Source organism: Xenopus laevis, chromosome 7L, assembly GCF_017654675.1.
Source record: "Xenopus laevis strain J_2021 chromosome 7L, Xenopus_laevis_v10.1, whole genome shotgun sequence".
NCBI classification, from domain to species: domain Eukaryota; kingdom Metazoa; phylum Chordata; class Amphibia; order Anura; family Pipidae; genus Xenopus; species Xenopus laevis.
The window spans coordinates 130,697,904-130,710,356 of NC_054383.1; the positions used below are offsets into that span (position 1 = coordinate 130,697,904).

The window sequence follows — 12,453 nt, forward strand, 5'->3', positions numbered from 1 at the left end:
TTGTGTGAAATATACAAAAAAAAAACATGAACTAGACAAATACGAAGAGACTTCAAAATAAGTGTGTAGCCTAATACCTTCAAATTGACTATATTTAGTTATTTGTAGGTAGAAGACATAAAGTAGGGCACTTACACCACATCGCTCTACTGGGAGAATAATGCACCTGAGGATCCACCAATTCCCCAATCAGATTTTGCATCCCGTTCTTACTGATCTGATATATAAATTGGTGGCTACTGTTTAATTGGCTTTTTAATATAAGTCCATGCACCAGGGTTGCTCACTTCCTTATAGTTTTCTTGTGACTAAAATAAAGTATGCTTTTAAATTTTATATTTCAGTCTCAGAATTATTATACCTTCATATCCGTTACAGCCTTGCAAAATGCAGCATCATATAAGTTATAGCTCCTTTTTTTTTGTTTTATTATTGGCAAATTACTTCCTGCTCTTCACATATAAGACACAACTGAGATTTTAGAGTCTGCCTTACAGAACCGGCCTGTGCTTTATAATGAGATCTCTGCTTGGAATTATCTGTGTCCTGTCGGTGTTTGCAGCAACAGGTGAGTATTTAAAGCTTTGATATACCAAACGTCTACCTTATAGGAGTCTAAAAACGAATAAGGCCAGAAATACAGTATATTATATACAGAACTTACTCTATCAGTCCAGAGGTTCAAAGTTGTCCCCAGCAGCTCCCCATCGTGGGGAGCTTTTGAGTGTCAGTGGCTCTGCACATGCTCAGTGGGCCCTAAACTGCTGTTGAGAAGCTGAATTTATGGACTGGTGTAAATAACCAAAACGTTAGCAGAAAACTCTAACTCTGTGGAACTGACATAAATGAACTACTAATCAGAACTGCATCAAGGATCATTTAAAAGGGACAATACTCATACTCACTGGAGGATTATTTTGCATATTAATTCAGTTGAAGGCTGAATACTCAATACAAATCTCAGGCAGCAGCTAAATTAAAATGCAAAATAATCCTCCAATGAGAATCCCTGCTGTTCTGCTTAAATCTGGTTCCATGTTCTTTGTTCCCGCAAACAGGAGCTACAGTATATTGCTTTCTTTATATTGCACATTTTTATTGTGTCAGCTTCTCTGTATCTCTGTATCTTTTAACGCTGCTCATTTGGAAGGCATTTTTAAAATAACAATATCTAATTTTAGGCTATTCTCTGAATTGCATGAAATGTCTGTCTACGGAAATCTGCTACGTTGTGACCTGCCCATCCAATCAAGTCTGTGCATCTCTGCTCATGAATGTTTCCATACGTAAGTGCCATCCACTGCTATATAAATGTCTTTACTTTTAATTTATTATTAATATTCTGTGGCTCATGTGCTTAAGTTGGAAGACCTAGTAGGCTCCAGAGCTCTCGTATATTTGTACACACCACAGTAGCAGACATTCAGTGGTTGTGCCTATAGGCAATGATAGAGACAATGTGCTTAGTACAGGTATGGGACCTGATATCCAGAATGCTTGGGATCTGGGGTTTCCCAGATAAGGGGTCTTTCTGTAATTTGGATCTCTGTACCTTAAGTCTACTAAAAATCCTGTAAACATTACCTACCTGAATAGGCTGGTTTTGCCTCCAATAAGAATTAATTACTGTATATCTTAGGTGGGCTCAAGTACAAGCTACTGTTTTATTATTACACAGAAAAAGGAAATCATATTTACTACTTTGAATTATTTGATCAAAATGGAATCTATGGAAATTGGCCTTCCTGTAATTTGGAGCTTTCTGGATTAAAAAAGAAAATTAGGTGCAAGAAGCAATGCAATGAGGAACTCTGAGCCTCTGCACATTATGCCTTCCACGGATGAGACAATACAGAGTACAGGACTGTCTTTCGACATCAAGCCAAATTAAATTCTTGTAAGACCCCTGTTTATTATAAATTAATGTAACATGCCCAGCAGCGCCCCTGGTAACTGACTACTCCATGCTGCCTGAGGCAAAGTTCTCACCTTGATTAGTGATGGGTGAATTTCTCCCGTTTCACTTCGCCGAAAAATGTGTGAATTTCCCGCAAAATTCATAAAATGTGCGAAAAATTTGCGAATTCGGAAAGATCCCTAAAATATCTTGAAATTCGGCCGTTTACACCAAAAAATTTTGAAATTCGAACGTTTTCACAAAAAAATCTTGAAATTTGAACGTTTTCACAAAAAATTGTGAAATTCGAACATTTTCACCGAAAAAAAAGGGAAAATCGGCCAATTTTCGCTAATTTATTTGCCGGTGGTGAAACTCGCAGTGAATTTGTGTCAGGCGAATTTATTCACCCATCACTAACTTCGACCCATGGCAGGAGCAGCATGAATGTGCTAAATAACTTGCTGGCCCTTTATAAATAAATAAATAAATGATGATGATGAATTGTTGATGGACCAAACTGTTAGGTGCAAAATTCTGAAGTAACTTTTAGCATGCACAAATATGCTATGCTCAGTGGCGGAACTACCGGGGGAGCAGGGGGTGCCAGGGCCCGCACCCCCTCAGGGCCCCCCAGAAGCACCGCGCACCACTGAAATCCCCCCCGACAGCGCTGTGCACCACTGAAATTCGGGCCCTATGGAGGGGGGCGGGGGTCCGGCTGCGCGTCACGCACCAGGGCCCGTCCCCCTCTAGTTACGGTACTGTGTATGCTAGAATTGTGGTCTTTGCATATCTTAGTAAAGGAGTCCCAATATCTCTATGGTTGAAGAGTAATTAACACAATAGGGTTAATCCCTCAAAGATTTTGATTGGTTTTAAACAAAGTGGGAGGGACTGATAGGGTATAAATCCCGCAGAGGTTGTGTGGTCTACAGATACACCTATGACTAAGCGCCGGAAGGTGCGAAACGCGTAAGTTGGGCCTGGGGGGACTGAATGTAACCAAATATTTTTAATGATAATTTAAATAAAGGAATTTTTTATGGAAAAGCAAGCCTTTGGGACAGCTATCTTTTGGATACAAGGAATTTTTTTTTTCCAATATCTCTACTACAGCTATGGGATCCGTTCTCTGGAAATCTGTTAACCAGAAAGCTCTGAATTACTGGAGACTTCATTAAATACAAATAATTAAAACACAACAAGCTTGTTATTGATGAAATGCAATCAGCAATACATAAAAAAAAATCAGCAAGGCAAATAAAAGTCTGATTCACTATTGCGACTTTTTTGAGGGATATGAGCCAATTAACCTTTTTCAGCAAGTGAAGTTCAAGTCCTATGAGTCCAGCTCTCCTGCAACAACCACAGCTCCACATATTAACCCCATGCTGCACAGGGTCGGACTGGCCTGGCGATATACCGGGAAAAAACCCGGCGGGCCCTGGCCCTCATGGGCCACCACCAGGACCAGACCACCTCTCTTGATTGGGTCAGTCCAACCCTAATGCTGCAAAATAAAGCCCCAGTCTAAGAGCCTCCACAGCACCCACGTTCTGCAGACTTTTATAACATTTTAGTCAGTCCCTACCAGATCCCTGCACAATGTTATTTGCTTCTAACCCCACTGCTGCAGAAATAATTCCACAAAAGCTTTTTGTTACTTATAATTAGCAATGGGCAAATTTGACCCGTTTTGCTTCATCAAAAATTCGCCCAAATGCATTGAAGTCTATGGGAAAAAAAGTTTTTTGTTTTTTTTTGATACTCTACAAATTGCATGACAAATTTTTGGCGTGCAACCATTTTTTTCACTCATTAAAGTCTTTAAGTGTCATTTTTGTGACAAAAACTTCTCTCATCACTATTTACAATCATATGAAATAGTTTGGGAACCCCTTTTAATTCTTTGGAGTTTTGTTTATCATTGGCTGAGCTTTCAGCAACTTCCTTTTAATAAATAACTTGCCTTATGGAAACAGTAGTATTTCAGCAGTGACATAAAGTTTATTGGATTTACAGAAAATATACAATATACAATATACAGGTGCATACATTTGGGCACCCAACAGAGATATTACATCAATACTTAATTGAGCTTTTTTTTGCAAATGTAACGGCCTCTAGACGCCTCCTATAGCCTTTGATCAGTGTCTGGATTCTGGATGTGGCTATTTTTGAGCATTCGTCCATTTGTCCCTGCGTCCCTACCCCTGCAAAACTTCAACTTTGTGACTGATTCTTGAACATTATCCTGAAGAATTTGTTGATATTGGGTTGAATTAATCCGGCCCTCAACTTTAACAAGGGCCCCAGTAGTCCCTGAACTAGCCCCACAGCCCCACAGCATGATGGGACCTCCACCAAATGTGACAGTCGGTAGCAGGTGCTTTTCTTGGAATGTGATGTTCTTCTTCTGCCATGCAAAGCGCTTTTTGTTATGACCAAATAACAAAATTTTTGTCTCATCAGTCCAAAGCACTTTGTTCCAAAATTACTCTGGCTTGTCTAAATGAGCTTTTACATACAACAAGCGACTCTGTTTGTGTTTGTGTGAGTGCAGAAAGGGCTTCTTTCTCATCCCCCTGCCATACACATGTTCTTTGTGCAAATTGTGCTGAATTGTAGAACGATGTACAGATACACCATCTGCAGCAAGATGTTCTTGCAGGTCTTTGGAGGTGATCTTTGGGTTGTCTGTAACCATTCTCACAATCCTCCGCATATGCTGCCAGACCCGGGTTTTACAGCAACTGTGCCTGTGGCCTTCCATTTCCTGATTCCATTCCTTACAGTTGTAACTGACAGTTTAAACCTCTGAGATAGCTTTTTGTAGCCTTCCCATAAGCCATGATACTGATCAATCTTTGTTTTCAGATCTTTTGAGAGTTGCTTTGAGGATCCTTTGCTGTCACTCTTCAGAGGAGAGTCAAACAGAAGCACAACTTGCAATTGGTCACCTTAAATACTTTTCTCATGATTGGACACACCTGCCTATGAAGTTCAAGGCTTAACGAGCTAATCCAACCAATTTGCGGTTGCCAGTAATCAGTATTGAGCATTTACATGCATTCAAATTACCAAAATGACCAGACTACCCACATTTTTGCACCGCCAGTTTTTCACATTTGATTTAATTCCATACAACTGAATACTGCTTCATTAAAAATCTTTGTTCAGAAAACACCCCAGTACTCAGATGTTCTTGGGAAATGAAAGACATACAGTACATACCACTGTTATCTTTTTTTTTGAAAGTGGAGTAAATTATTATGCAGCTGAGAGGGGTTCCCAAACTTTTTCATATGACTGTATAATATATCCCCCCCACACACACACTGTCATTGTGATCATGATGCTCTTAAATGCAGGTGTCCTCAATACAGGTGTCACACAGGTGTCTCTAGAGTGTTTTACAAGCAATTTGTGTGCAAATTAATAAGTGAAATATAAAAAGAGAAATAGTGCAGAGAGCAAGGGAGACTCCTGCTCAGTGAGAATTTTAAGCAGCAGGTTATACACAGTATTCATACAGCTCTGAGTGTGTTCTGTGCTTTCAACCTTTCCCCTTATTCCATGTAAGCCACAAACGAATGACCCTGCTAATTAGCTAAACGCTGCCATAATGCTGCTAAATACTACATTAGCGCATTGTTACTGCTTTTTACGTGGGTCTTAATACACTCAGTTCTTTACTTTGTCCTCACAGTTAATAATCACTCAGTATAATGGCAAGTTTGTTGGAACAAGCAAAGATGTTTTTAGTGCTTTTTTAACTCAACAATAGGATATATGTGAACATTTTGATGACAGCCCCAATTAACAAAGTGATTTTAATTGTTTCAGCTGAGAACGACAACAGTCAAATAATGTTAAGGACTTGTGCACCACTACAAGAGTGTAATGTTAACGGAACTTTAAGTTTTCCTGAATCTTCAAAGATTACATTTGCCTCATCCTGCTGCTTCAAGGACTTTTGCACTCCCATTACACCAAAATGTGAGTATTCTTAATAATATAATTTTTACCTTAAAGGCCTGTACAGGCATATGTCATAAAAGCACTCAAGTACATATATTCCTCTGTACTAAGCACAGTTCAGCATGAACAGCCCCAGCACCCATAGCCTGTACAGAGAGATCCCATAAAACTATGGCAGCATAGGTATTCCCCTGTACTAAGCACAATTCAGCAGGAACAGCCCCCTAAGTCTGCTCATAGTCTGTACAGAGAGTTATCAGTCTCTTAAGTTTGCTCAATGTGTAAGACTATGGTAGAATGGGGCTACCCAGGTAGTAGTCAGCATTCTCTTCGTTGGAGCTTCATGCTGCTGATCTAGCTAGCCCTGAACTATCTATCACTCTTAGAGTGATCTATGGCAGAGTATATTCTACCACATACTAAGCCTGATTATACATAGGTTCTGCCCAGAACAGACTATGGAAAATGGACCCAGAGGACATATGGCCAAACCTTAGGGGACTAGCTAGTTAAAGAGAAAGCTTATTTTAACAGTCCTCTAAAAGTATTTGTGTACAGAGACAATTTAAAAGGGCATTATATACCCTATGGTTTTTATTTGTTGCACTAAACAAGATGAGAATGAAACTGCTTTCACTTTAGCACTTTCTCCAACTCCCTGTCCTGCAGAGCTGATGATAACTGATGAAACTAATTAACAGTCTGCAGATTAGTGAACTTTGGTAAGGGAGGGGTTAGGTTATTCAGAGCTTCTTATCGCCCTTTGAACAAATGACCCTATTTATAGGGAAAGGGGGGGGAGTGAATTCAGTGAAAATAAAAGCTTTCCATTAGTGCTTATTTTAAAGGAACAGTAACACTAAAAAGTGTAAGTGTTCTAAAGTAATTAAAATACAATGTATTGTTGCCCTGCACTGGTGAAACTGGTGTGTTATAAGGCATAATGAGCCAAAATGCTTATAAAAATCTACCCAGATGTTACATCTGTGCTCTTCTCCAGTAGTTGCAATGATGTCTGAATTGGGAGGGAGTATCAGCGGGGTGTGGTTTTGATGTTGCTGGTTGGGTGGTGATATCATGGGGGCGGGACATGACATGGCAACTGGCAAATGGTCAATAGCCCTGTCAGTTTAGGGGAGTCCTGCCTGTTTTTGATAATTTGCAAAATTCCTTGATGCCTTGAACCGCTACTCAACTTGTATCAGTGGTGAAGCAGACCCTAAAGTCTCAGGGGGGCCCTGACTGTAGGGTCTGCTTCCTCTATAGATAATAAAAAAAAAACCCTCCTCCCCAGCTGCTCTCTCTTACTGGCAAGGAATTGGGAAGCAAGTCGGGCAGGAGTGGGCAGAATTGAGTGTGATATGGGTGAGGCAGAGGTGGGGCATGGGCAGGGCAGAAGCAGGACGGGAAGTGGGCGGGGGATGGGGATCTGAGTACACCGGGCCCCTCTGAAGATTTTTTTGCAAGGGGGCTGGCACACTCTAGTTACACCACTGACTTGTATTGTGCTTAGAAAATGCCAATTGCATATGAAATTTCACTTGCACATGGACCCATCTGAAGAACATTTAAACAGTAAATAAACCCAGTGGATTTTGTTTTGCCACTAATATTCATATTCATGCACCTTAATTACCATCAAGGACAAGATGCTGTTTTATTATAACAGATAAAACAGAAATCATTAAGAAAATGTAATTCTTAGCTCAAAAGGACTCTTGGGAGATATCCTTCCCCTAACTCTTTTTAGGTATCAGTTTTTTGCATAAGGAATATTATACCTGTAAGGATATATTTTATCTCCTTATATGTCAGTATCAGTTTAAGGGGTTATTGCAACTAAATAAGATTAGTAGTTTCTACACATGAGGATGGGACTCTCAGACTTTACATTGAAACCACCAGCAGAGGTAAAGTGGCAATTAATATAAAAGCATTTTGACAGAATAAGGAATATTTCATGACAGATGCATGGGGATATTTTTTGTTTGTTTTGTTTTACAGTACCAGAAAACGGGGAAGAAACCAATGAAGTGACTTGTCCAACTTGCCTCTCATATGGTTCTGACAAATGTGATGCTCTGGAAAGTGTTCATTGTACTGGGAATGAGAATATGTGCTATACAGGAACCACAACAATTCCAGGTACATCAGTATTATTGCTCTTATTAGCTCCTCACTATGTTATACATGAACTAAATACAAAAACAAGTGTGACCCCATAATCATGTGTATGTTATATCTTTATCATTCACAACAAGACATGTCCACTTTGTTTAATAGCGAATGCTGTGGGTATTGAGCCTACTGATATATATATAAATATTTTGTTATAAATTGCCTCCTTGGTTTCATCTGTTTCCTTACCAACAAAGTTCACCTCTGTGTTGAAGCAGCGGAACAAAGCTAATTGTTCTCTAGAATTCTGACTTTCAAGCTTTGATTGGACAAAGATGGGAGAATGGAGAATTACCTCTGAAATCTCCTGACTGTGCGACTTTTATTTATGGAAAATGAATGATGAGCTGCTTAACCCTATTACTATAATGGGAAGACAGAGAGACAAAGCAAAGCTATAAACATCAAGAATAATAAAACTCACAGTTGGTACCAGGTCTAGTAACTCCCAGCAACTAATATGACCAATTTGCTGTCAAATGACCAGTAAACAGTGGTCTAAGCACTTGGCACCAAGGTGCCCCCCCCATGACCTTCTGCATCATAGTCCCCCCTCCCCAACCCCTTTTGTACCAAGGACATGGTGTGGGCTGGGAGGTGCGGCACAAGTGGGCCGGAGGGGGTCTGGGGGAAGAGGAACTGTTTGTGCTGGGCCTTCTCAGTAGAATTTTTTGTGGTCTGACCCAATGCTCCCAAGTTATTCCACTGCCAGTAAATGCAACTTACTATAGGTTATTAGATGAGGTGCAAACTGCAGCTTTTATTACATTACCCACTTAGAGTGAACCTGAGGCCACTATTCATGTGCAGTCCAGTCGGCCTAAGATCTCCAATTGGTTTTATAAGAAACTAAAAAGAGGACCTTTCTTTAGATTTCGGCTATTAAATCTAAGGCATAAAAGCACATGGGGTTTCATATTTGATACACATGGGTATGACCCTTATTTAACCACCCTCACCTGGTTGCCAACAGTATCAGCCAAGTCACCAGCTGTAAGTAATTTGCAGAAGAAGCTCAACTTCTCTCTGCCATTGAGAAGGTTCTCCTGAATCTGCAGCAGTAACTACATGAAGAGCTGTCAGGGGCATGGCCTGGGTTCAATGGGGCATGGCTGGGGTGGAGCTGGCTTGGCCAACATCACAATTGGATCAGAAGGGATCTGTGTTGACATCTTTGGGACTCAACAAACAAATGAACTAAGATTAAGCAGTGTCATAACAAAGTTGAGTTGGGCCCCCTGAAAAAAAACTTCAGAGGGGCCCAAAGCAGCTCCAGTCTGGCACTTTCTCTACTGTCTGAGTCACAAAAGGTAAGAGAGTGGCTGGGGACTGAGGATTTTTTTTAACTATAGCAGATCTATGGTCCTGGCCTCCATGCAGCCATAGCGTCTGCTTCCTTTATAGTTATGTAACGCTAACTTGGGCTAGGCAGACCAAAAGTAGTAAATGTCCAGCTAGTGATAAGAGCATGGGTTACATGTGACTCAAACACTTCAGGCTAGGGCCTTCGCTAAGTGGACAATTTCAGGAATGTTGTAGTTTAACTACAACTCTCAGGCTACTGTGCAGTAAAAATTGGAATAATGGACGCCAGGAGGTTCTTGTGGTGAAAACAAAGGAGTAACAAGTTTATTTGTTCTAGACAAATGAGCACAGGTTTACTTACAGTCATGAGGTTTATGCAAGTAGTATTAGCAGTGCTGAAACAGGTTGGATGACAGAGCAGAGGAATGTGACTCCCATAGGCATTGTAGTCAAGCAGTAAGGAACATCACAGGCAGATATACCTTTAAGTGGTCTGGATCCCACCCAGCGGAGTGGTCAAGGAGAAGAAGTCTAAGCCTGACACCCTATCCACTGTGGTCCCTTCACTAAAGGCAATCTAGGATCCTTGGGAAGCTACTCCCTGCTACAGATCCTTGATGGAGCACAAAGCTGCTCTTACTATCTGTACTCTCTATCTCACTCTCCTAGAAAGTCTATAACAGATATAACCTGTCTCTAGCTAACCTCATTCACGGGGTTCCCTGGTTCTGACTCCCTGGTCCCTCTAGGGCTAAAGGCTTTACTGGGCCTTGGTGTTCCCAGGCTCAATGGGCACATCCAGATGGTAAGGACACCAGCAGTCAAAGAGGAAGATCCACCCCTTTCTATACACTATATTAAAGTGTGGTAGGAAGTGGTCATTACACCAATAACTGGATAGGTGAAATTACACTAGATACATGGGCTTTTGCCCAACAACTAGGAAAAAAAGCGGAAGGGTAGAGATTTAAAGCAATGGGGCATTTTAACCCTATGGGTCCCTACAGTTATGGGGCACTCTCCAATCATTACTTTGCATAATACAAGCTAACTGAGGGTAGCTATTCTTATTCTTGACACCATTGGTATAAAGATACTACTGAGCAGTAACTATGGTTAACACCTGGAAATATCTTATATAATTCTAAATCTGTTTCTATACACTCCATAATAAATGACAAATCCTTTATAATAATCATTTATGGGTCATCATATGGGTACTTCATATTATCAGTAATATAAGAAATAAAAACCTATATTTCATATGTTATGTTCAGTATCTGCAGGCATATTAAACTCTGTGGCGGCCCGTGGATGTGCAACTAAAAGTCTCTGTGATTTCGCCAAGACCCAAATGAACATCCTTAAAACCCTCACTATCGGTACAAATATCCGATGCACCGGTGGAGCCTTTGACCTTGATCCTGGATTCCTTCTCCCAGCAGCCATTGCTTCTGCACTTATTCAATTCATGTTTTTTTCCAAATTAAAATGAACGACATAATATTTCCTCATATCGCAACTTAACAGAGTTTTAAGAGAAACACCAGCATGGCATAGAGCTAAGAGACAAATCTATGGACTCTAAGATACTGTCAGTAAAGTAAACACAAAGAATTGACATGATTGGATGTGAAGATATTTTAGGAAGGGGTAATAATATTATTTGGCCATCTCATTTTGTTTTAAATGCATCTGATTGTATTTCTGTTTTTTCTGTATTGTCGACATCATAAATTAAAAATGAATTACATTAAGGACCTTATTTATTATAAAAAAATCGTGATTTTATCGGATCTGGGAGAAACATGAAAAAATCAAGCATCGTACAATTTTTTCTGACTTTTTTCCCAAATCACAGGATTTTTTCGAGCTTTTTCCCAAAATGCTAGAATTTTTAAGTTTTTTGCCTGAAAAGTCAGATTGTCAGGCTAATTCCAGCGCAGACCACAGAAACTTCCAAATAGTATAGGGACCTTTCCCATTGACTTATATACAACCTCGGTAGGTCTGAGATGCTGGATTTTTGGATTCAGACTTTTTCCATATAATAAAAATTTAAAAATTCTGGGTTTTTTCCACTAAAAAATCTGATTTTGTAGTTAAAGAAACTCGAATTTATTTGAGTTTTTTGGCTTTCAGATTAAATAAATAGTCCCATAAATGTACTTTGTTAAAGGGGTAGTAAATCCTGCTGCACTGCACTGCTCAACCAAACTTTACTTAATGCATGCTGGGAGCAGTCCATCAACATCAGGCTTGTATTCTTAAAGCAATATTGCACAATACTTTTCCAAATCTTTTCCCTAAATCTCCACAGTTAGGGATGGGGGAATCTGACCCGTTTCGTTTTGACAAAAATCAGACTCAGGCGAAAATTCGCCAAAATGCATTATAGCCTATTGGTGACATTTTTTTTTTATGTTCAACTAATTTTTTTTTTAACGTGCATCATTTTTTTTCTTCCATTGGAGTCTATGGGCGTCAACTCCGCTGAGAAACTCGCCAAAAAAATCGCCCAATTCCTATCGTTCCTATCCAAAGCCAGTAACTGCTTTGAAATGCAAAGAATCCTCCAATGAGAATCGCAGCTGATCTGTATACATCTGACTCCCTGTTCTTTGTTCCTGTAATTGGAGTTGGAAGCTTTAAGCCCAGTTTCCCAGCACTGAACAAGGCTGTCCTTTATCCCCGTGTCTGATTCCAGTGTCATATATTGAAGATAAAAAATACATAATTATCTCTATACAGTATGTAAGATAACAGCAAGATGTCTGACATGGTGCTGGGAATCTAAATTCTTTTTTGTCGGTTTTCTGCATTTATAATGACATTTTTGATTGAATTCTCATCGGTGAATGGGTATTTCAGAATTTACGATGCTATTTTTTCAGAGAACCTTCTGCTGCACAAAATCAATTTACTTTCAAATAATTGGAGAGCACTTAATTACATACTTGCAAATAAGACAGCATTTTTATCGGACTTTCCTTGTCCTTTAATTATTTATTTTGGGGGTACAGTTTTCCTTTAATTGGGCAGGCAGCATAACATCATATGTATCCATGGAAACAACTATTTTGATCACC

The 12,453-nt window shown here is 39.8% G+C and overlaps 1 protein-coding gene across 1 annotated transcript; it reads left to right on the plus strand.

The window, feature by feature from the left end:
- Nucleotides 1–214: 214 nt before the first annotated feature.
- LOC108695971 (phospholipase A2 inhibitor and Ly6/PLAUR domain-containing protein) lies at nt 215–10,859 on the plus strand. The gene is made up of 5 exons (XM_018224918.2): nt 215–568; nt 1,182–1,286; nt 5,747–5,899; nt 7,886–8,026; nt 10,642–10,859. Exons 1-5 carry the CDS (start codon nt 517–519, stop codon nt 10,857–10,859), a joined length of 669 nt encoding a protein of 222 aa, XP_018080407.2. The 5' UTR covers nt 215–516.
- The last annotated feature ends 1,594 nt before the right edge of the window (nt 10,860–12,453 follow it).